The sequence below is a fragment of the Phyllopteryx taeniolatus genome, chromosome 11, assembly GCF_024500385.1.
Source record: "Phyllopteryx taeniolatus isolate TA_2022b chromosome 11, UOR_Ptae_1.2, whole genome shotgun sequence".
NCBI lineage: Eukaryota > Metazoa > Chordata > Actinopteri > Syngnathiformes > Syngnathidae > Phyllopteryx > Phyllopteryx taeniolatus.
Window position 1 is genome coordinate 24,530,566 of NC_084512.1, and position 25,300 is coordinate 24,555,865.

The 25,300-nt window shown below is 45.2% G+C and overlaps 1 protein-coding gene across 7 annotated transcripts in view; it reads right to left on the reverse strand.

Moving 5' to 3' along the window:
- The window catches only part of ccdc88ab (coiled-coil domain containing 88Ab), a 64,421-nt gene extending 40,661 nt beyond the window's left edge, over nt 1–23,760 (reverse strand). For 3 of the 7 annotated variants that reach the window (XM_061790431.1, XM_061790430.1, XM_061790428.1), the window contains exons 1-3: nt 23,241–23,759; nt 23,057–23,157; nt 11,348–11,456 (exon numbers count right to left, since the gene is read on the reverse strand). In XM_061790431.1, coding sequence (XP_061646415.1) covers nt 11,348–11,456; nt 23,057–23,157; nt 23,241–23,303 — 273 coding nt within the window. In that variant the 5' untranslated portion in view covers nt 23,304–23,759. Of the gene's footprint in view, nt 1–11,347; nt 11,457–23,056; nt 23,158–23,240 lie in introns of those variants that run through there. The other 4 variants (XM_061790429.1, XM_061790427.1, XM_061790433.1 and 1 more) reach the window with 3 other exon arrangements.
- Between the last annotated feature and the right edge of the window lie 1,540 nt (nt 23,761–25,300).

The following is a 25,300-nucleotide window of genomic DNA, read 5'->3' on the forward strand; positions in this document are numbered from 1 at the left end:
TAGGAAAATGCACTCATTTTGTTGGAATTTTTTTTTTTTTAAATGACTATTGTGTCACTTAAATTAAGTTCAAAATATAGCATTTAGAGCAAAGTTGCAGTGACGTAGGTAGGAAATAGTTACAATCGTTCAAAAGGTTTTCAGACAATAGCCTACTAAGTTATCGTGAAAAATGGTTTCAAAGTACCTGAAATGTCCAAAATTTGCACAGTCTGTGGTCACCTTATACAGCAAGTGGGTCTTGTTTGGACCACCTATACAATACACGCGACTGTTCCTTCCTGCCATTGAAATTGCATTGGGGACAGTTGCAAACACAAACACCCCCCCCACCCCCCACCCCGGTTCTGTTAGTGTCTAAAACATTTCCTGGATTTAGGATTTGACACCGTGACAGAAATAAAACAAAAAAAGGTGATTACGTAAGAGAAGTGAACTGTGTGCCCGACAGATGGACGAAGACAATCTGGCAAGAGAATGGAGCCGTACTGCACTCTTTTGAGCATATTGGCAACCCGTGATTTGTTGTCAGGCCGGTATTCAACTCCATGGAAAAAGTGGAGCAAAAAAAGAAAACAAATGAAATCCATGTACAGTATGATTACATGGGCCGTATTTGTGCAAGTGAGGAAGTGCCGCCTCAACCAGTTAAGAGAGAATCCGTGCTTTGATTGTCCTTACAAGGGGCTCGTATGTGCTTCGCAGGCTCAACGGGTACCTCTGCAACTGCACTTGGCAAAATATCTCTCTCTACTATAAACACTGGCACGACACAATAGATTGTAAATCTATTGAAATCCCCGCAATTTTGTGTCCCTTGAGCGAGACGTGCCGTCGCAGACGAGACAAAAAGCCTCTAATACTTCACAAAAGCAAACCACTGTGGTTACGTCATCTGCCTGCACCAATGTTCTCTCGCCACAGTTGTGCTTTATAGGAAATGCTGAGTCAGCTCAGAGGAGAAAGCTGCCACTGGACCTTTTTGGGGTTGCCAACCACCACCAACGGTCCCACCGGTTCACGTCAATAGCAGCATGTGTTGAAGTGAGTGGCGCGTTTTAACCTGTCGGACGCCGCACGCCACCAAAATGGAGTTGAAGACACTCATACAGCCAAATGTTTGCTGTCGTGAGGACGATACAACACTGTGATTTTGAGCTCAATATGAGGATGTCACAAGACAAGACGGACTCAATTCGAAACACATTCCTTCAGTGTTGGCCTGGAATTGGTTCAAAAAGATCAAATGGTTTGTCTTCTTTACTAATATGAATGACGTAACAGTGCTGGAACGTGTTACTTGCAATTATATCTAACCTAGGTTCAAATAAGTATGTTAGCCCACTCCAGACAAAATTTGATGTGCTTTTTGTACATCTGTGTGGATGTACAAAAAGATGATTTTGGTACAAAGATTTCAATTACAAAATGAATACAAGAAGACCCAGGCTCGAAAGTGAACAGGAAGTCAGCCATGTGGGGCGAATTCCAGTGCTCCGACTAAGGAATTTCCCGAAACGAGCCTCAATCAGAAGCCTCCAAGAATCTTGGACAGAGAGGCGGGGCTAATTATTACCAAGCGAATGTGGGAGTAGCACGCTGATAATGTGGGGAGGAAAAAAAAAAAAAGGTTTTATTTGACATCACTTTCAGAGAGAGCGAGTTTTTTTCTATGTAGCCTTTGTAAGTGGTAGGTCCCCAGACACAAAGTGCATTTTCTTTTGCAAAGTACTTCTAAGTAACAACAAAGGTCCGATCAAATGTCTAATGCATCTCCTGATGCAGCACCTTCTGGCAACTTCCAATGTGAAAGGCAGGAAGGAATAAAACGCTTCAAGGATTAGCAGCAGACTAATACGACAGCTCAAACACAGCCGCCTCATATTTCTCTCGGCTTATCCGGGGCGCGGGTTTAGCGGCTCTCATGCATAAAACATGGACAATGCGGGTGGAAGAGAGAGGGAGAAAAGCGACGGTGTCATGGTGATGCCAAAAAGGCAAACACGTGTGCACACGCCTTCCTTCCTCACGCCGCAATGTCCGTCTCGCTTCTTCTCATGGGCTGTGTTCGGAATCACTCACTCATTCCCTAACCCTTACCCTCTACTCCCTAATCATGATCGTGGGATTTTTCTTTATCGTGGACTATATTGTCCAATAACATCATTTTGGAACACTACTTCCGTTAATTATGTTATGGCTGTCACATAATTACAACATACTGGATCAACAGCAGCCTCTGGACCTTCCGTAATAAATATTGAACAAAGAAATGAATTTGAATAACATCATACTGTTTTAAGATGAGTGTTTATATATTCGTCAACTGGAATCCAACCATTTACTGCCACCAACGTATATAAACGTCAAGTACGTTTTTCAACAGATAGGCGTGGCACAGGGTTTCTGAGATTTCAATGATATTCAGGTTATTAAACCACTGTAATGACTAGCAGATCACATGGATTATGAGGGAGAGGAGAGAAATGCCAAAATGATGGAAGTCACCTCATCCTCGGCAATGTCTACTGTATGTATGGTGTAAACAGAGCACGTGTCACGGTAGGTAGCAGAAAGTGTGTGTTCCAATCGTACAAAAAGAAATGACGCAGTTTATGGCGTATGTAAAAAAAGCCACTGGCATTCAGCTCAAACCGGGCAGTGAGTCAGCATCACTGATAAATGTGTCATTTATCAGTTGTCTATCTGGAAATAATTGAATTTGTCATCAAAAGCCCTCACAGTCTCGTTTTGCTGTTTCAGAGGTGTCACCAAAGCAAAAAAGATTCGCGTCACAGTCATTGTTGAGTTGAAGATCTTTCTGTCATCTTGGGACTAATTACTGTTGCTGATACGGCTGTTGTCGTGCCCATGGTTCTCTCGTCCCCGCTTTGTTTTGAGGTTTTTCATGCCTCCGTCACCCATTGCTTGCTCGTGGGTTTAGTCAAGTCAAGTTTATTTGGAGAGTCCTTCATCACAAACATCTCTCCAAGGGCTTCACAGGCCCACAGTTGGTAATGATTCATGGTTCGTTTTTTTTTTTCTTATATACAGTCCTGCACACACACACATTATATTATATTATATATATATATATATATATATATATATATATATATATGTGTGTGTATGAGGAGTTTGGTTCTTGACCTGCTCAATGTGTAAAGTGCTTTCTGTTGAGAATGAAATCAAATGGAATGCCCCGGAAATGATGCATCGTCGCAATGAATCGTGGGATAAATTGCTTTTCTTGTGGCCATAGATTGTTCAGCACTTTTCAGGACGCATTATGGGAACTACTGTATATAGGGCCGAATTTATACTCACTACGCATTTGAACAGCACGACCAAATGGCAAACTATAGGGGCACTACGTAGTGGATATGAAGTGATTCAGTGCACAGCCACGGTGTCTATTAAAGGAGGGAGTCGCAAAGACAAATAGAGGGGAGAGGAGGGGGAGGATGAAGTCTTTCTTCCATCACTTCCCAGTCCAAGCACGACCCCTCCCTTTCACATATTTCTTCCCCTCTGTGCCGACGATACAGTTCCGTCTTATCGATTTCAGCAGGAATCACAGCCCGTCCGCCGTGGCTCATCTTCCATCCCACAGAGAGGTTTACACACATTGACGACTCTTCGTCAATGTGTGTTGGTACAAGGGAGACGTGTCAGAACACGATAGCGCCGACTGCCTTGCTTGATTTAGGGTTAATAATAAATAACGTAGCAAGCCAATCCAACATATTGTCAGGTGTCAGCCTTTGGAGGGGGAAAGCTATTTATGTGCGAGGATACGGGGATGCTCGTTCGTCACACACTGTAAATGTACAGTATTACAACAGGGATTCGGGATTCCCCTACACTGTTGCGAGTAGTATAACAATTACGTTTATATCGTGATTCTTATTGCGTAGAGTCTTGAGTTTTTCACAAAATAAACCCACAATCGAGGTTTTTTCTTAAGAGCTTGACTGGTTCATTTATTGGCCGACTTCCCGGTCAATTGCGTGCGTGTATCCTTGAGACTTTTTTGTGCATGCTGTCGCGGATGTACATACATCTCCAGCCACAAAGTGGTTATCGGGGGCCCATTTAGGAGGCACAACTGGCTCGGTTTTCGGGAGATCGCATTTAGGGACCGCTAAAAAAAAAAAATATATCCAATGTGCATGTGTGGATGCCTGTGCTACTAAATGCGTCAGTGGACAGGTTCGCCACTGTTTCCGTCTCACAGGGAGCCCCCCCCCCACCTTTCCTCCCACTTCCGCTAACGGCGTATCGCTTTAACAGGGGGGATAATTGTGCCGCTCCTCGTGTGTGTGTGCGTGTGCGTGTCTGAACCCTTAAAAGCATGAATCACACCCATTCTGCAGCCCCACGGAGCGCTGTTGCCATAGGAACGGGGGTGAGAAGACCGGGAGTAGAAGCTCCGCATGTGCTAATACATACAGTACAAAGACGCACGCACACCTCTCTGGGGTACTTCTCCTTGCAAACGCCACCACCAACAAAGAGAAGCGAGGCGCTTCCTCTTTTTGTCCAAATACACACAAACGCACACTTCCACAGAAAAGCCACTTGACACCTGATCTAACAATTGCTCCACAAAAGGCAGTGTTGCTGTTGGACGCACAACAAAGGTAAGCTATGGGAGGGACATCTAGGACAATGACTTTTTAATTGCTCGTATTCAGATAGTTCCGGCCCACCCAGAAAGTGAGAAATTGAACAACTAAGTAATTGATTAATGAGCTGCTTATATCTTCAAATGTGTCTGTGAGGCAAGTAAGACGTACCAATTCGACTCATTTCCATAATACCGCCCCCGCGCCAAGTTTCCCCGCCCAAGAAAACTCGAGCAATTAACTCCGCTGCCGCGAGGTAGCTTCGCACTCACATTCAGTGACAAATATCCCATCCATTCACTTTCTGAAACTCGTATAAAACAAATAAAATCCCATTAAACTCTACTTGAAGGAGAGCGGGCCGCCGCCGTGACACTTTAAATATTGCAATGTATTGTGCGCCATAATTCTTAGACATGCGAAGACACCTGGCAACTATTTGAAATTGTACGTCTCCTTGAAATGCATTCCAAAAATAACATGAACAAAGGTGACTCCTGGTTATGTTTAAGTGCACTGATGAATAAAGTCCACAGCGGTAATGGGTTTGCCGGCGAAAAGAGCAGCAGACGGGGGGTCCCCGAGTGGTCCAGATGGAGCCGACTTGATGTTCTACGCGAGCCGTTTTGCAGCGCGTTTCTTTTGTTCTCCGGTGTTACTTTTTATTGCGTCCTCCCCTCTGCACCCCTCAAGGCTGAACAAGCTGCCGCCCACCAAGGTAGAGGGGGCCATCCTGATAGCATCCGCCCACTGGGCTCTCCTTTTCACTAAAGTTGCAGTTGTGACTATCTAGTACATCAAATGTGCCATTTCAATTCAATTCATTCAAATTAAAAAAGTAAGTGAAGCGCTAACGGAGCTAGGGCTGCAGCTGTTGGAATATTTTTTGAAATTATCCCATCAATTAATCGGATAAAAATGTACGTGTGAGATGCAGGTATTATTGTTGTCCACTTGGACTTGCCCTCCTCATGTTCACTGTCGTATCTGTGACTGAGTGTGGTAGGGCTTTAAAAGGGTGCGGACTGACCTGGTGAGTGACATGGGCGTCAGCGAATTAGAGTGTGGCTAGCTGTTCTCTTGACAACCCGCCCGTCTGCATATTTAGTGACTCGGTGTGACTTACGGCCGTCGGCAGCTCACGTGTGGATGTGCTTATTACGCGTTTGTTTGCTAAAGAGATTGAAAGTGGCGGCCGTGTCCATCCTCGAGCATGACAAAACGTTCTAATGAGCGATATTGGACTGTTCAACGCGATCATATCCATGCATTGTCTCGTATCCCTGTGAAGCTTCCAGGTGGAGATTTTGCTTCATGTAATCAAATTGTCGCAGCTCTAAACCGAGCGCGACTTCTTGTGCCGCGCGACCACGTATTCTTACGCTACTGCGCAAATTCGTGAGACGGCGAGCCGTCTACAGCCTCGATATCCGTACCGCCGTCAACAGAGAACCCATTGAGTCGCGTCACGGCTCCCGACTGTCGTTTTCACAGCTTGCGCAATTTGATTCACGCTCCCTGGAAAAAAGAACTAAATACATCCCGTCCCGCTGCATTGTTTTCCCCAAACTCTGAGCGAGCATCCGAGGCGCCTCGCCGCTCGCCGCATCATCACTGGCAACGGTGGCCGTGAGCGTGTGAGCGAGCGTAACAGCACGTCCATTTGTCCTGCGGCAGGCGAGCGCGTGCCCTAATAATGCCCCATTTGATTGTGACGCACCGAAAGAAGCGAGTCAGCATGGGGGAATTCCAGGCCTGATTGGAAAATGAGTTCATATCAAAATAATCACTGGCTATAATTTTAGTCACAAGCATGCATGCAGTGCAGAAGTATGGTTCGGGCAGGGAATGTGAGGGAACATTGTTTTTGTTTTTTTAAAACATGAACATGAACAGAGCATCTTTGTGAGGTCAGCGAGCAGTTAAGTTGCTTCGCACACCTGCAGGGAAAAACATCTGGCAAGGAAATTAGCAGGATGAATGCGGTGTTTCAAAGAGGAAAAGAGGATAGGAACGACAACTCTGCTGCTACATAGTCACGCGTAGGTTGCAAGCGACACTAATCATGTTGCCTACTGGTTTAATGACTGCATCAAGTTCCTGGGTCTTGCATTTCCTCATACTTCGTTTTCAGGAATTCAAAGGTTCCTGTGGCTCATTGTTGTCTAAACGGACAAATTAGGCCGCTTACAATATAATAAAAAAAAAAAAAAAACAAAAAAAAACACATAACATCAACGGCACTACACCTCCGATGTAGTGGGTGGTGCTAAAAAGAACATCCAGCAAAACAAGGCTGGCTATGAAGGGCAGAACCGTGTATTTGGATATTTCGCTCCATCCAGCGTTCTCACACGGAACATATTAGGTGAGCCACATCTACTCTGCAAACAAATACAGTGCAGCTCGGTCTCTGGCCAAGGGTTGACTTGGCTCGTCCGTTAAACTTTCCAACGCGATTGCAACGACATCACGCCAACATAAATGTGAGTGCAGAAGGAAGTGAACAAACTTAATGTGCACTTTCCCATCAGTATGTTGTTCTCTGCATTATTTGATTTATGGGACAATTGACTGTGGCACTTAGTTTTGTCATTAAATATGTTCGTTCCTGTTAACAAAAAGAATATTTTGCATTTTGTACCCAATGTGAACCAAAATGTGACCTTAAAAAAAAAACCAAGGAAAGTGATTTTTGGGGGGGGAGCCCTACTGGCAACTGGAAATTTCAAATTCAAACTGAGCAGTCATCCAATCAGATATGTTCCACCCAGCAGACTCCTTACCAAAGTTGCTGAACATTTCCAAAGAGTTATCTTTGATCAGTATCTTACTGACCATCTAGAACCTAAATGAACAATATGTTCCTTGCGCCCGAAACAATGGTCTTCCGGAGGTTAATTTCCGATTGAAATTAACATTTCTGTTCCAGTTACCGGGCCAAGAAAAAAACTTACGTTTGTCCCCGAGCTCCTAATGTCAAGTGCACCAAATGAGCTCCAAACCTTTGACACCACTCCCCGAAGAAAAGAAGCAGTCTCAAGACGAAATGTCCCCTCTTATTTCCCAAAAGCAACATGTTTCAGCTTTCTAGATAATGCGAGCAAAAACCAAATTGAAAGCGCAGATCCAAGCAAACAGCTTGCAGCACAATAAGCTGAAATGCAGCAGGACCCTGATTTGAAGATAGAAGAGGAAGGGATTCCTGAGACACGCCACAAAAAAGCAGACAAGAATGGAGTTGAGCTGGCCAGAGTTGTATAATTGCACGCCCCCGGAGAAAACCAGAGGCCGCTAAATTCAAAACGCATTGAAACTTGGCGGCGCAGCTCAAATAGGACTAAGTAAAGTTACAGGGAGACGGAAAGACGCTTTCTCCGTCATATGATCACATCTGGTTGAAACTGATCTGTACGCCATACTCCTAAATCAAAGCGTGAAGAACGCCGTCTCGCCCTCGAAGCCCCCCTACGCAAGCTGCTGAAACGGAACCTAATAACTTTGAAGCCACACATCCTCCAATGCCACCTTTCCCACCACGGGAAACTGCGGCAATCACGCCGCGTTGTACGCATCGGTCGGAACCACGGCGGTCAGGTAGACGCATTTGATCTAACAGGAGACTGAGGGCAGAGAGAAAAGCGATATTAGCAACCAAACTGGGACTGTAGAGTCTAATACCCAAGCTAACCTATTATCCTATTTCCATCAGTCCTTCCTCAAAAGTTACAAATCTGCTGGACCAATGAGCGACTAGCTACTTACTTCCACAGGACTGGATCAAATGACCAGGTAGCAAAACAGTACCTTGTATTTTTGCCAATCGAAACAAAGAAATAAAGCGGAGTCGGTAACGTGCAGGGTAGAAAATGGGCCTTACGGACCCTTTTAATGTGCATTTAAGACGTTGTCGTCGACGTCCAATTCAAATCCAACATATTGGGAATTGTTGATGTCTCCGCATCTCTGGAAATTGACTGCATAAACATTCAGTAGGGTTAGGGTTGGTTCTGACGGGAGCGAAGGGGCAGAGCGGAGGCATGCAGGAAATGGGGGAGGGTCTCGGCAAGGTCTGCCTTTAGTGGTTCCAAAGGAGCTCATGAATTAGATATTCTCCCAACACCAGAGGAAACGTTCTAATTCAATAAAGCCTTTAATAGAAAGAGCGCACGTGTGCATTTCTGGACGGTTACTTCGACGACGAGGCGCTCGCCGTCAAAGACCAACGCGTAAATCGAATTGAAAAACGTGATCAAGAAGCGGAGAAGGCAGCCGAGCATACAAAGTCAGCAGCAGGCACGAGCGGGCTCAGAATGCTGAGCGGTACAGTCAACTGCAGACCTGTTAAGCCCATTAGCTCGGAAAGCAGAAGGGGTCCATCTGCAGCCGTGCGGCTCGGAAATCGGAAAAGCCGGTAAGGGAGCAAAATCCCCACAGGAAAGCGGACCTTGGCTTTCTGATCCAGAGAAGCGGAGAAAGTCCCAAAAATTGTCGCTGAAATCTGTGTGGTATTCTTCCCTCATCGTACCGATTCACCCTAACCACCCAAAAATACAAATGCGTGTACTTTTACACCCTAAAGCACTTTAACCCTCCTGCTCAATTTGTTTCTTTGGGAAACCAAAAATGTTCATGGATCAATGTTTTAAAAAAAACAAGCTGATCCTTCCGTTTTTTTGATAATTTGACCCACAACATAACAGGAGTGTGACCAGGATCAGTAGGGTGCTGAGGTAAACACATGGTTTGAGAATCTATCCATCAGTGAATCTGGGGTAGATATCTTGAACCCTTCGTGGCCCCTGAATCTTAATTCTTCAAATTTGTGAGACATTTTGAACATCTGTCTGCTTCCACCTTGGATCAATAGACTCAAATTCTCCACAAACGCGTCAACATCCTTCCAGAAGTGTGGGAGTACAATGCCGTTATTTGCTTCGATTTTCCCATCATGTTCCCCAACCAGTGGTATAAGAACCAATCAACTGTAGTTTTAAAAATTCAAATTCAAAATTCCTCTTTCTCCCAAACTGAGTTGGGTAAAGTATGCATTATTTTCCGTTTCCATTTCCAAAAACAGTCAAACGTACCAGAACAGCCGAACCGCACCATGCAAGCGTTCTTGGGTTACCAACCACCAGTCATTGTCAAGTGTTTCACACCTCCGTTTCCTTTGGGATCAATTGAAGTATACACCGAACGTAACCGTACCGTGACCAAACCAAACCAAACCAAACCAAACTCAACCGCATGGTGGCTGAAGGGTCATCAGCCACTTTCACATGGACACCGCAATTTCCTGCTTGCTTGGGCGAGTTCATTTCACATGAAGGCAGTATGAAAGCGCCTGTTAAGTCCCTGTAGGACTGTTTCGATGGGGACACACAGCAAGAGGGACGACTTTAAACTGCCGGTGGTCAATGTGAAGCGAAGCTTGCAGACACGAGCGCTCGTACGGTTAAAGCACAGCGAGCCGCGAGACAAGCGCAGCGGAGCAGACAGATGAGGCTCGTCGTTTGCTCGCATTGCCCGTCGTCAAAGTACAAGACAAGACAAGCGCTCAATGAGATTAACCAAGCAGAGGTGTTAAAAGAAACAATCTTTCGCCTCCCTTGAGCTCCTCAAATGTGAAGAAACAAAAATGATCAAGAGCTTTTAGAGTCACCACTAAACAAACTATGGCTTAACCTTTAACAGAGGCCGAGCCAACCAGTGATTCATTTTCTTAGGAAGCTGCTGTGTGCTGACTGTTTAAATTAAATCAAGAGATTTGGTGGTGATTAACAAGATGGTTGAGTAGAAATTGAAACCTCTTATGTTGTGGGTCGAATTGACCCGTTTTGAAGTTTACAGATGTTGGATAATAGCGTCTGTGTACGATAGCTACACTTAATGGATTCAATTATTTTCAGGGGACACACTTCCTAAAACTTCCTGCTGCGTTGCTGTCAGATTGGTGCATAATTGAAAATAATTTTAAAAAAAATAAAAATAATCTAGAAAAAAAAAAAAAACATGAAGTTGGATAAAACATTGTGTATGTTTTTGGTAGCTGCATGGACAAATGTCTTTTGGGGGACAGGACTCCTAAACCCACATGTTATATGCAGGTCAAATTGACCCATTTTTAAAATGGGTTGAAAACTTTACAAATATTTTGTTAAAATGTAAGAAAAAAAGATTTTATCTGAGATTTGAATATTTTTTACTTATTGTCATTGTATGTTTTATTTAGTTATTTCTTTTAATAACTGGGTTATTCAATCTATTGTTAGCAACGAGGCGCTTTAAAGTGAGGCAGAAAGGAAAGTCATTCATTTATCCAATTTCTCTCTTTGCAAATATTATACACTAATTCCCACTGTATTTCATATGTCATGCACATGCACGCACGCACGCACACACACACACAAAAACACCTTCTGCGTCTCCAATCAACAGGATGCATCTTGTGCCTACTTGCTGTTCTTTATATGCATGCATGCATGCATTTTGCTAGATGAGTAAGTGACCTTTCAGCAGCCTCGACATGGCCCCCGAGGATATGGGTCATGTTCTCGAGTGTGGGAAAGCTGTGGCCGCCTGGCCGTGGCGCCATAATTACAACATTCAAATAAAGCTTCAAAGCTTGGAAAAAACAGGCTGGTTTTTGGCCATTGGTTTATGCTGCATGATGAAAGCATGTTGGTGCCTGAAAACACAAACGTTGTTTTCCCCACCTGATAGTAGGTTTTGATCTGCCGGATGAGAATGGAAAGGTTCTGGATTCGCAGCGTGGGGTCGTTGTTCACCTTCTTGTTGGTCCTCTGCACCGTAGCCTTGGGATTGCTGGTGGAAAAAAAGATATCAAATCATGTCAATCAATCAGAGTCAACATTTATGTCTTTGCTCCATGTCGAAACCGGACAGCAGATGCTGAACAGAGTAGGGCTCCAGTTATCGAATATTTTTTGAATCGAACGTGCTACCCATTATCTCATCGATTACTTGGATAAAAATGTATTTGTCATCATTAAAACACCACGTGCGTGTGAGGTGCAGGTATTTTGTTTGTCCACTTTCGTTCCTCACATTCTATTGTTGTATCTGTGACTTTAAGTGTGTAGGGCTTTAAAAAGGTATTGCCCGGGCCGGTGAGCGACGTGGGCATTGTTGTTGGCTGGCTGTTCTTTGGCTAACCCATTCGCAAGGCTGCCAGTCTGCATGTTGAGTGACTTAGTGCGACTTGCGGCCATCGGCAGCGAGCGTATTAAGTGCTTTTTCCGTACCCTTTGTTCAATAAAGCGATTGAAAGCGGCCCTCTCTATCCTTGACCACAGACGACATCATCACAAACATACAATTGTTTACAGTGCCTTGGAATAACCTTGGCAATGAGCCGCATGGACTTGGGTGGAGACATTCAACTATTAGAGGAAAACAATCAGTGACACACAATGGTGCTTTTCAGCCATCTAGCAACCCTTTAAGCACTTCCTCGTGTCCGTCCATCCATTTTCTGAGCCGCTTATCCTCACGAGGGCGAGAAGCTCGGTCATCCGGGAGGATCTCAGAGTAGAGTCGCTGCTCCTCCACATCGAGAGGAGCCAGATGAGGCGGCCGGGGCATCCGATTCGGACGCCTCCCGGACACGTCCCACCGGGAGGAGACCCCGGGGACGACCCAGTCCACGCCGGAGGGACGACGTCTTTCGGCTGGCCTGGGAACGCCTCGGGATGCCCTGGGAAGAGCTGGATGAAGTGGCTGGGGAGAGGGAAGTCTGGGTGTCCCTGCTAAAGCTACTGCCCCCGCGACCCGACCTCGGGTAAGCGGTAGAAAATGGATGGATGGATGGATGGATGGATGGCTTCTCCTCACAAGGGTCGCGGGAGTGCTGGAGCCTATCCCAGCTATCATTGGCGACACCGCTGTTGATTCAAGTGCGTGTCGCCCAAGGTAGCATGCGTGACGACTGACATTATCATGGGTGTCGACATGTTTTAGTGGGCGTGGTGAACGCTCCACACATTCACGCAGCATCCATATTCCTCGGAAAGTTCCATCCAAAGCGACCATTTGCATATACGCAGACATTAGCTCAAGAACATAGCCCTCCACTTAAGATCAAAGCTCTTCCTAAAACACAATCATTGTTGGTTGGCTTTTTTCACACTGAACCATAACATTGGAAAGTTGACATTCTTTAAGGTTTACATTTTCGTTGCGCATTGCAGATGGCGGAGAGCACAGATGCAGGCATGCACGCGTTAGCGTTCACAGGCAGCCGTCTCCTCCCCCACATACTTGCAGCAGGTTGACCCTCATATATAGGTCATAGACTGAAGCACATTTTCATGAACAAGAGGGTCGCCTCGAATAGAGAGCGCTACAAGTGAATTAGGTTACATCATTGTAAATGAAATGATGCCGTGGGGATGCATAATAAATGGATGGGGTCTGTTGTTATTTGGCTGGCAATAACCTCTGTCTCGATTGTGTTGGGAATCTTTTCATTGGTCATCTTTCTGCCATTTAGGAAAAATATTTCTGAGTCAGTTTAAGTTGCATGCAATTCTGGTGATCCGTTCTATTTTAAACCTCGTATTATGTTTCAGTGGTCAGAGTGACCCGTTTAATCGTAGAAAAATACAGATTCGATAACGATAAAAAATATACAATAGAAAGAACATTTTTAAAAAGGCCAGAAGACGACAATTCACCCGAAAATATTTTCATTTGCAAAAAAAGAAAAAAAGCAGGGAAAGGTGAACATCTGAACTTTATTTTTGGTTCATCAGACAATAGCAGTTGTGTGCTGACTCCCATTTACATGAATGTGACTTGTTAATTCTGAACAGGGTGTGCGCACTTGTGCAACATTGTCCGTTTTTACTTCCCCTCTCGAAAAATATTTTTTTCCAGGTGATTTGTACAGGTTATTATTATAAGAGAAAAAGTTTTGAATTGATTCATTTGTATTATGTAACAAAAACTTTAAAGCATTTCAACAGAGTTTATAGATTTTTTTTATGTCCACTGATGACCTACAGCATAACAGAAGACCTAATTAACAATTTATCACAAACTTAAAGCGAAAATAAGTAGTGTCTAATTTCCAATTTTGCCAATAGGAGGGTTAATGTTTAAAATAAATAAAATAAGTAATAATAAAAGGCCTCCCGTCAATAAACTCCTCCTTCCCATTTACAGTTGAACCAATATATGCCTCCTGGACACGATGCTGCAATTTCAAATCAAACCTTTATATGCAGCACTTTCAACGTATTCGTTTTTACAACTTGCACATATTCCTATTTCGCAACAAGCTGCCAACACGGCTACGCGGAGAATTTCAACCCCAAATAAAAACAGACCTTGTGGTCGCGTTAATTAGTCTTTTGATCCGCCCCCCACCCGCCGATGCCCAGCGCCATTAATGCTAATCAGAAGGACACAGGGCTCTTTTCAATGGGTTGAATTAGCAGTCACATGACCCGAGCACGTGGGCCCTTCAGGAGTACATAGTAGGGGGTCTAGTCAACCCCTTAATTAAAAAGTGGAGGCTGTAATCCTGTCAGGGCGAGGAGGGTGTCGGGGCTGATTGTGTGTATGTGTGTGTGTGTGTGTGTGTGTGTCAGAGACAAAATAAGCACATTCCACGACACTTAAGGCTCACTGATGTTAAAAAGAACTGAAGAACTGTAAAATGGCAACGGTGAAGGAGGTATTACCCCTCCAGTTATGTTTGTTTGTCAGGAACAGCAATAAAGTTCCTGGGTCAGTTTGACCCGGCACGTCTTTAACGATCCAAAAGTGTCCCAACAAATCCCAATAAATGTTTGGGTTTTTTTCTCATCGTCAACCATTTCATAGTAAATATGTGACCATTCTATTTCTTTAACTTTAAAATGGGTCAATTTGACCCGTAATGTAACAGGAGGGTTAGTGAGAAACACAAATCCCAACACCGTGAGGCATGTCAAAGATGATTATTTTTCATTCTTAGCCACCATTTCTGGAAAGTCTTACTGTTTTTATGGGCGCTCTTTTTTTTTTTTTTTCTTCCGACTGAGCTTTTTGAGAACAAGTAATCGCTGAACCTGTCACAACACCCTAGCTTTGCCCCTGGTTGTCATGGTAACCAAATACATAGCATTGGCCCAGCAGTAGAGGGGATACATGAGACAGAACCGCTCTCCCTAAACTAAGCGAGCGGAAGTAAAACGCGCTGGAATTCTTTTTTGTGTATTTTGACCGAAGAATGTCAATGTCAGGGACCTTTTATTAAGACAGCTGGGAATTGATCCACGGTATTCGCGTGCTGATGCTGCAACCTTCAGACTGAACCCCCCTGGGGACCACCAGGCGACAAAATAAGGAATTAGTTCTTGAGCAGGAGGGTGGAAAAAGATTAATACCCTCGCTGTTCCTGCTGATACAGTCAACCGAAGGCTTTGGGCAGACAAATAGATTAAGGAGAAACGGCTCAAGACAGACCGACAGATCGTCAATAAGCCCAACCACGCATTGCTCGTGTGTGGACGGCCACCGAGGCAAAATTCAGCGGCCGCTGGGGCTTGCTCTGCTCTCCGATTGGCTGTGTGCGTTACAGAGTAGCGTTAACCTATATATGACAGGCAGCATTACAGTCAGCATGGGCAGCCACGCACGCAAAAAGGGAAAAGACGGGCTGCATTTGGCCACGTGTTGGGATGGAGCCAGTCCAAACATAGCTGCGGTGCGTGTGATTATAGCCACGCACACGCACACGAGTAGCAGGAAATCCAAACAACCAAGAGGAATCCGGGGATAGGAGCAGTTAGCAATTAGCCTCAGCATTGCTGCTAACGCTATAAAAAACAAGGATTTTTGCACGTCATACGGTAAGAGTGAGTTTTAATGAGTTGCAACAATTAATCGACAATGATCAAATAAATATTTTGCTAATCGATTCATCATTTTGAGACCTTGTTTAACTTAACATTGTCCAAATCCTGGGAATTTCAGCCTATCGACACGAGATATTCTCTGATTTTTCATGAAAACAGACTGATTAACTGTGTTGAATCAAAATAAGACATTGGCGAACATCTGCTTTTACTTTGGAAAACAATTCAACTAGACTTTACACCGATTCTAATCGGCCTGATCGGTATCGGCCGATATTAAGCATTTAATGCCGATCGGCTTGAATGTCATCATCCGTCGATCCGATCGATGACGTCGATCATTAAAGTGGACGACGGACAAGACAGTCAGCATCAACAATAATCGTCTCATCTTCCCAACAGAGCGAACGGACTGCGGGATAGCGTCTCATTGACATAAAGCAAGCTCTTATTTCTTCCTCACAAAAGAAAAACGGGCCTAATTGAATACGATTTGCACTTCATTTCCGAACCGAATGTGATTTCAATGCGACTCCTGCCGACGTTGTTTGCCAGCAAGCAGAGCGGATTATGCTACGTGAGAGAATCGCTCTCATGAAACAGATGGAGGAAGTGTCGAGTTTGCATTAATGCGGCACATCATCAAATGATCACATCAACTGCAAATAAGCTGCTACAATTTCTTTCACACACAAAGAAGATATCCATTCATCCATCCATCCATCCATCCATCCATTTTCTGAGCCGCTTATCCTCACAAGGGTCGCGGGAGTGCCGGAGCCTATCCCAGCTATCATCGGGCAGGAGGCGGGCTCCACCCTGAACTGGTCGCCAGCCAATCGCAGCAACCATGCGCACTACGGGCAATTTAGAGTCTTCAATTAACCTACCATGCATGTTTTTGGGATGCGGGAGGAAAGCGGAGTGCCCGGAGAAAACCCACGCAGGCACAGGGAGAACATGCAAACTCCACACAGGCAGGGCCGGGGATTGAACCCCGGTCCTCAGAACTGTGAGGCAGACGCTCTAACCACTCCCCCACGTGCCGCCACAAACAATATATGCCAGTGAGTATTGTTATATTGTATGTCCACATGTGTTGCTACCCTGTTTGTGTTCAAATATTTGTCGCATGACAACACCAACTCCCAAAACATGAACGTTAGGTTCAAGTATGACGAATTTGACCACGATGGTGAATGTGAATGGTTGTTCGTCGATATGTGCCCTGCAATTGGCTGGCGACCAATCGAGGGTCAACCCCGCCTCAAGCTCAAAGTCAGCTGGGATAGGCTCCATCTTAACCGCAACACTAATGAGAATAAGCACGATAGAAAATGGTTGCATGGAAAGTCTTTCTTTGAGGCTGACCGTGGCGGTTTTCAAGGCTCACATAAACACTTCATTGCTAAACGCCAGACACGAAGACGAATGCCAGAGATGTCAGATTCAAGTCAAGAGTCTGCACTTCCGAACAGATTTCCAAGACCAGCCTACAACACTGCGTTTTTGCCAGGGAAGGAGCGGGGGCTCAAACATCTCAGTAGCAGCATCTCCGCATCCTGCAGCGGGAATTTCAACTATGTCAGCCGGAGCTCGCCCAAGAGAAGCTCAAAGAAAACAAGAAGAAAGGGTCGAAGACAGCGGGCCAGGGGCAGGGGAGATGAGGTGCAAAGGAAGGATGGGAGAAAGTGAGGAAGAACAAACAAGTGCCAACAGCAGGGGGAAATAAGCCAAGTGTGAATGAAGCCAGTTGCTGTTAACACGTTAGGGATGAAAACGACACCGTGCATGTAAGATGTTAGCTTTAGCACAACGTGGCCTCTGTTTATGGGGAAGTCAAGCGTCCATTGTGTTCGTGACTCCATTTAGCAGCGCTAAGTTGCTCGTATCATTGCACACATTTGGTGACGACGACGTTGCTGTGAGATCACTAACCAATGGTGCATTCAAGACTGCAGGAAAAGTAGGAATTATAAGCACGAAGAGTTCCATCAAAAGTTGTTGTCAACTATATTTACAAATACACAACATTCTTCTTCTTTTCCTTTGGGCTTGTCCCTTTAGGGGTCGCCACAGCGCGTCATCCTTTTCCATGCAAGCCTCTCCCCTGCATCCTCCTCTCCAACACCAACTGCCCTCATGTCTTCTTCCCTCACGACATCCATCAACCTTCTCTTTGGTCTTCCTCTCGCGCTCTTGCCTGGCAGCTCCATCCTCAACATCCTTCTACCAATATACTCACTCTCTCTCCTCTGGACGTGTCCAAACCATCCAAGTCTCCAAAACATCGAGCCTCGGCCGTCCCTCTGATGAGCTCATTTCTAATTTGATCCAACCCGGTCACTCCGAGAGCGAACCTCAAAATCTTCATTTGCTCTGCTTCCTGTCGTCTCTTCAGTGCCACTGTCTCTAATCCGTCCATCATGGCCGGCCTCACCACTGTTTTATAAACTTTGCCCTTCATCCTAGCAGAGACTCTTCTGTCACATAACACACCCGACACCTTCCTCCACCCGTTCCAACCTGCTTGGACCCGTTTCTTCACTTCCTGACCACACTCACCGTTGCTCTGGACGGTCGACCCCAAGTATTTCAAGTCCTCCACCCTTGCTATCTCTTCTCCCTGTAGCCTCACTCTTCCACCACCACCCCTCTCATTCAAACACATATATTCTGTTTTACTTCAGCTAATCTTCATTCCTCTGCTTTCCAGTGCATGCCTCCATCTTTCTAACTGTTCCTCCACCTGCTCCCTGCTTTCACTGCAAATCACAATGTCATCTGCAAACATCATGGTCCACGGGGATTCCAGTTTAACCTCTTCTGTCAGCCTATCCATCACCACTGCAAACAGGAAGGGGCTCAGGGTTGATCCCTGATGCAGTCCCACCTCCACCTTAAATTCGTCTGTCACACCTCACCGCTGTTCTGCTGCCCTCGTACATGTCCTGTATTATTCTCACATACTTCTCTGCCACTCCAGACTTGCGCATGCACTACCACAGTTCCTCTCTGGGTACTCTGTCATAGGCTTTCTCTAGATCTACAAAGACACAATGTAGCTCCTTCTGACCTTCTCTGTACTTTTCCATCAACATCCTCAAGGCAAATAATGCATCTGTGGTCCTCTTTCTAGGCATGAAAGCGTACTGTTGCTCGCAAATACTCACTTCTGTCCTGAGTCTAGCCTCCACGACTCTTTCCCATAACTTCATTGTGTGGCTCATCCACTTTATTCCTCTGTAGTTGCCACAGCTCTGCACATCACCCTTGTTCTTAAAAATGGGCACCAGCACACCTTTCCTCCATTCCTCAGGCAACTTCTCACGCGCTAGAATTCTATTGAACAAGCTGGTCAAAAACTCTACAGCCACCTCTCCTAGATGCTTCCGTACCTCCACAGGAATGTCATCAGGACCAACTGCCTTTCTAACTTCCCCCTTACTAATCATCGCCACTTCCTGGTCCGCCACACTTGCCTCTTCTACTCTCCCTTCTCTCTCATTTTCCTCATTCATCAACTCCTCGAAGTATTCTTTCCATCTAGCTAGCACACTGCTGGCACCAGGCAACATATTTCCATCTCCATCCTTAATCACCCAAACCTGCTGCGCATCCTTCCCATCTCTATCCCTCTGTCTGGCCAGCCTGTATAGATCCTTTTCTCCTTCTTTAGTGTCCAACCCGCCATACACGTCATCATATGCCTCTTGTTTGGCCTTTGCCACCTCTACCTTTGCCCCGTGTCGCATCTCAATGTATTCCTTTCGCCTCTCCTCGGTCCTCTCAGTGTCCCACTTCTTCTTAGCGAACCTTTTTCCTTGTATGATTTCCTGTACTGTGAGGTTCCACCACCAAGTCTCCTTCTCTCCTTTGCTGCCAGAAGATACACCAAGTACTCTCCTGCCTGCCTCTCTGATCACCTTGGCTGCAGTGGTCCTGTCTTCTGGAAGCTCCTCATTTCCACTGAGAGCCTCTCTCACCTCTTCCCGAAAAGCTGCACAACACTCGTCCTGTCTCAGCTTCCACCACATGGTTCTCTGCTCTGCCTTTGTCTTCCTAATCTTCCTCCCCACCACCAGAGTCATCTTCCACACCACCATCCTATGCTTTCGAGCCACACACTGCCCTACCACTACCTTACAGTCGGTAAGCTCCTTCAGATGACATCGTCTGCGCAAGATGTAATCCACGTGTGCTTCTACCTCCACTCTTGTAGGTCACCCTATGTTCTTGCCTCTTCTGGAAAAAAGTGTTCACAACAGCCATTTGCATCCTTTTTGCAAAGTCTACCACCAACTGTCCCTCCAAGTTCCTGTCCTGGATGCCGTACTTACCCATCACTTCTTCATCACCCCTATTACCTTCACCAACATGTCCATTACAATCTGCACCAATCACAACTCTCTCTCCGTCTGGGATGCACAGAACTACTTCGTCTAGCTCCTTCCAGAATTTCTCTTTCACCTCTAGGTCCCATCCTACCTGTGGGGCATAGCCACTCATCACATTACACATAACACCCTCAATTTCAAGTTTCAGCCTCATCACTCGATCGGATACTCTTTTCACCTCCAAGATATTCTTAGCCAACTCTTCTTTTAAAATAACCCTGACTCCATTTCTCTTCCCATCTACACCATGGTCAAATAATTTCAACCCTGCCCCTAAACTTCTAGCCTTACTGCCTTTCCACCTGGTCTCCTGGACACACAATATATCAACCTTTCTCCTAATCATCATGTCAACCAACTCCCCAGATTTTCCTGTCATAGTCCCAACATTGAAAGTCCCCACATTCAGTTCTTGGCTCTGTGCTTTCCTCTTCTCTTTCTGCCAAAGAACCCGCTTTCCACCTCTTCTTCTTCTTCGACTTCGACCCACAGTAGCTGAATTTCCAACGGCGCCCCGCAGGTCGACGGCGCCGGTGGCGGACGTTGTTAACCCGTGCCACGACCGATCCGGTATGGAATTCTTTGGATGAACGTTCATAATTGTTCGGCAAAGTCTTAAGCCGTATGCCCTTCCTGACGCAACCCTCTGCGTTTATCCGGGCTTGGGACCGGCCTACAGTTTGCACTGGCTTGTGCCTCCCGAAGGGCTGCATTATAAAAGAACAAAATTGAGGAGTTATAATCTCCTTTTTTTTTTTCCATTGGGTTAATTTTACCTGCATAAAAACAGACAAGAGCAACTTCCCCCTGAAAATTCCTAATTGTATCCAAATAAAAGCAATCCAGCGAGCATCCAGGGTCTCGACTGGACTCTTGTCACTCTGTCAACATTTTTAATTGGCTCCACCTCACCGAGTGGGCAAGCTAATTGGTTTGACAGCAGTGAAGAGGTCATCTAATTGGCTGGGTAATGACGGTCATGAGGACAGAGGCAAGGGGGGAGGGGGGGTGTCGGGGATGCCATCTGGGCGTTGGGTGCAAACCGTTAGATAATCCCGACGTCCCGCCGCTGCCCTCAGGGACGACGACGGCGGACTTACTACACGAGCTCACTGTGCTACAACGGCTTTTTGTATAACTGCAAACACGAGACACTTCACTGCAACATTGCTGCACAAACGCCTTTTTCGGTTATGAATCATATTTTTGGAGTCATGATTGACAGCTGCCTCAGGCATGTCTCGTTCATGTTGCCGTCATGGGACGTAGGTAAACGTAGCGCTCCGATTTGATGCGTTCTGCACGTTAGTGGTTAGAAACATTAAATGTGGAACACTGAAATGGACATCAAGGGTAGGACATAGGACAGGGTAGCCTGATAGGAATATTTGATTATTATTATTATAATAAACATTTATCAAACCCAATGTGTGCGTACAAATCTTGTTTTTTTCCAGCTACAATATTGATTTTCTTTCTTGCATTTCACGCCAAAGTCAACCAACAAAACAAAGATCTGTAATCGCTGTCTATTGTGACGCATTCCAATTTCGACAATTAAACAAGCCGGTGGTGTCACGCTAATCGAGAGCCAGCAGACAAAGAGCCGACATAAACACAACAATCTGACCGTCACGCTGGGCCCTGTGTGTGTGGCTTGCCAAGACGACCACTGACAGCTGCCCTACTGCAAAAACAAATGCGCACACGCGCACAAAAAACTGATACAGACACACACACACACACACACACACACACACAGTGCGCGAGTCCTGGGCTGACATAGAAGCAAGCAGCCTTGAACAAAAGCATACACACACACACACCCAAACACACAAAGCTGGCTGTGATTAGCCACTTCCTGTCAGGCGGCACACAGCTGCCAACTTCTGAACACTTATGCCCAGTGTGCATTTCCCCAACTTGGTTAGCGCTGTAACCGGGCAATTTGGAAGACCCAAGCAGCATGAGGCGGAGGAAGCCACTGGGCGGGGAATCAAATCGCGAGTAGCCCTTTAATCACGGCCAAACCTCCAAAAGCCACGTTCTGTTCACGTTAGCTAGCGTAGGCCTTTTCTGTTATATGGCCAACTCTGACCGCCACCAAGTTCTGAAGCTTCTTTTCAGCGTTTGGCCTTGAAGAGCGTGACCAAGCACTGCTCCGAGCGGTCCCTGCGAGAATTGTCCGCAAAGATGTCTGACTGCGTGACCCGTCGGTGGCCCACATACGAGGTCCCATTGTGCGCAGCCTACATTAGCTCCCAGAAGAACTGGCTAATGTGCGCCTTGAGGGCGAGGTAAGGGCGGAAGCGCAGGAAGTTGCCACACTGTGCGTTGTACGCACGGTGGACACTTGATTAGGTACAAAATAGCTATTCATTCATTTGATAATCGATTAGTTCTCGATTAATCGTTGCACCTCTAATGAGATCTAATACAAGAGCTCTTCACCTTTCCGAAGAGAAGTTGGTGCACGCCACAAAAAAAGATGTCAAAATAAAACCTGTTTATACCCAATAAAGGCATCGTGTAAAAATCATGCAACCACGATCAAGAGTAGAGTAGTTTAAAAAGATTTTTTTTTTTTTTTAAATGTCAGCCATGGACACCGTTCAATTTCCAGTCAGAGTCGGCATACCCCGTCTACACTGTGCACACAGTCAACAAAATGAAAACAAAGCAGGGCTGCAGCTAACAAATATTTTGACAATCGCCCAATCTAACGATATTCCCGCCGATTAAACATGAACATTGATTTTTCATTGTTAAAGAACAAAAATGTGGATGTGAGGTGCAGCTATTGTTGTTAAAAGGTGGGTCCTGGCCTGGCGAGTGACGTGGGAGTCAGCGAATGAGAGTATAGAGTTGGCTGTCGCGAACGCAGATTAACATCTGGCTGTTAACCGGCTAACCGTCTGCGTGTGTTGACCTTTGACCTCCTGGGCATCAATTGCGGCTGTAGCAGCTCGTGGATGAATGTGCTTTTTAACGCGTCTCCCAAACTTTGGACATTATCTTCTAATTGCCACCATTGTGCCAAATTATTTCGAGTGGTGCGGGAGTCGACAGTAAGATTAGTTCGCGTGGAAAAACGACCACCCCCCCCCTCCCGATGGACCCACCCTGCTCCTGAAGATGTCGTGTTGGCATTCAGGGTACTCACATCTCCAGCATGACCTCATTGAGGTAAACTCCATCCATCAATTGCACATATTCTGACAGTTTGCTGCCATCTGTCACCGTGGGCTGCCCCACGGTCTTCACCTGAGAGGGGAGGGGAAATAAACGCCACACCTCAAATAAAACCAATTTGAGTACATCCAAATGTTAAGTGCGAATGAACTTACCCAGCAGACCAGAGGTGACACCATGAAGTGCTCCAGCAGGGGGCTAAAAACCTCACTTTCCATATTTTACCAGCACGATGATTGCAGCGTATTAGAAAGAAAATGAGGAGGGATGATGTGGATGTGAATGAGAAGTGTCGGTTTAGACTCCGCTCATGTGGTTGATTGGTTGAAAAAGAGGCGCATTTCGGCGGCTTTGTGACGTTTTTAGAGCGGGACAGGGGAGGTGGGGGGGGGGTAATTTTTAAAAAAGAAAGGTTAATCCACAAATGTCTCGACACGACCCTGCTGTTCCCCAGAAGCCATTTCAAGACCAGCAGCTTCCAAGAGTGATGGCGAATGGATAAATCCAGGAATGGTAGCTAAAATGCGCCGTTACAAAATATATATATATATATATATATAAAAGAAGAAGAAGAAGAATCCGGCCTTTTCAGATTCCAGACAGCTGTTTTAGTCCTCGTGTCAAAAAAAGTACGTGTGTCGCCATTCATCCGCTACTCGCTAATGGGACTGAAGAGTCGCAGCTGAAGAGACCGAAGCACCGCCCCCCACCACCTCGCTCACTCTCTCTCTCAATTTCTTTCTCTCTCTCTCTCACTCTCTTTGCTCCCTCGTGCGCATCCTCCTCCGAGAGAAAAAGTAGGCCCTCCAGCAAAGTTTCTCCTTTTCTTCAATTATTTTGGTCACGTGTTTTGAAATAAACACACATTAAACACAACGATTAATTGACTCGTTTAAAGTATTAGTGAAAAAAATTACACACATTTACGTTGGCGTTGCTTGAGCGACTTTTGGTTGACACTGTGTAGCTAATTAAGTGTCCTGCACATTGATCTGATTGCATATCTAAAAAATACAATTCAAAAGCTTAATTAAATCTACCTTAAACACTGTTCATTTTTGTTGTTTGTTTTGCCAGCCTGCTCCCAATTTGTATTTGTATTTTTTTTAAACAATGACAAATATGAATGGCCTCGATGGACGAACAACACGTGGCACGTTAACTTCCGGTCGGCATGTAAACGCGTATTGACAACATGAGAAACGTAAAAAGTCAAAGCTTTTTCTGCCATTTCAACCTCACAAAGTACGAACACCAAACTACTGAATATACCTACTACACAACCCCTGGTTACACATTTAACGACAGAGGTTATTTTTCAGTCTGATGTCGTCCCATTAGCTTGTAACATTTTGACACTTTTCCGGAACACACGCCACATAAGGCCCATTTAAATCCTTTAAATTGTATTATTATTTCTCTTTTTTACTTATGTGTGTTACTCCTTCTCTTCCTTATACATAAAGTAGATTTTCTGAAAAAGAAGAAGAAAAAAAAAGAATTCACACTTTTAGTGTGATTTTATATCATGTGTTTTTGTGTGTGTTTAGATGAGATTCAGAGGGTAAATGACCAAATGAAACACTGAAGTACAAGCTAGTGAATAAACGTTTGCTGTCAATGACAGATTAGGGCGCACACACTACAGCGTTTTTGATGACTCAGCGGCTTGCATGTTAATTCACAATCAAGTGATTGATGACTCTTCAATTTGAAACGCACAACTACTGATCTGGGATTTGAGTTCATTGCGTAGCCCCCCAAAAATCCAACACAAGAAAGAAGAAGCTCTCCTAATTCCTGTATACTGTAATAGAATTGTGTAGTGTTGCCCTGCCACATAGATGCTATTCGTTAGCCCATCTATGGCATTTCCCATTATGTTATAGCATTAAGCTAGCGGCTTGAATGCATTTCTCCATATGTAGTGCATGTTTGTCCACCAACAGGAACACAATTGTTTATGCAACATGACCACCTAATGGCCTCAACAGCATAAACACAACGTATACAGTTCTGTTTATGTGAGAAGGTTTTACAGTGCATTGCAAATCAGCATTTTGTATGGCATGAATAAAAGACAATATTGTTCTGAAGATACATTTACTCCCGGTTTAACGAATCAGACCCATGTGGACCAATGACATAACACCACAGGCAAGTCACGTCAGCGTATTGCAACATTTCGCCTCCTGTTAAATGGAAATAATTCATA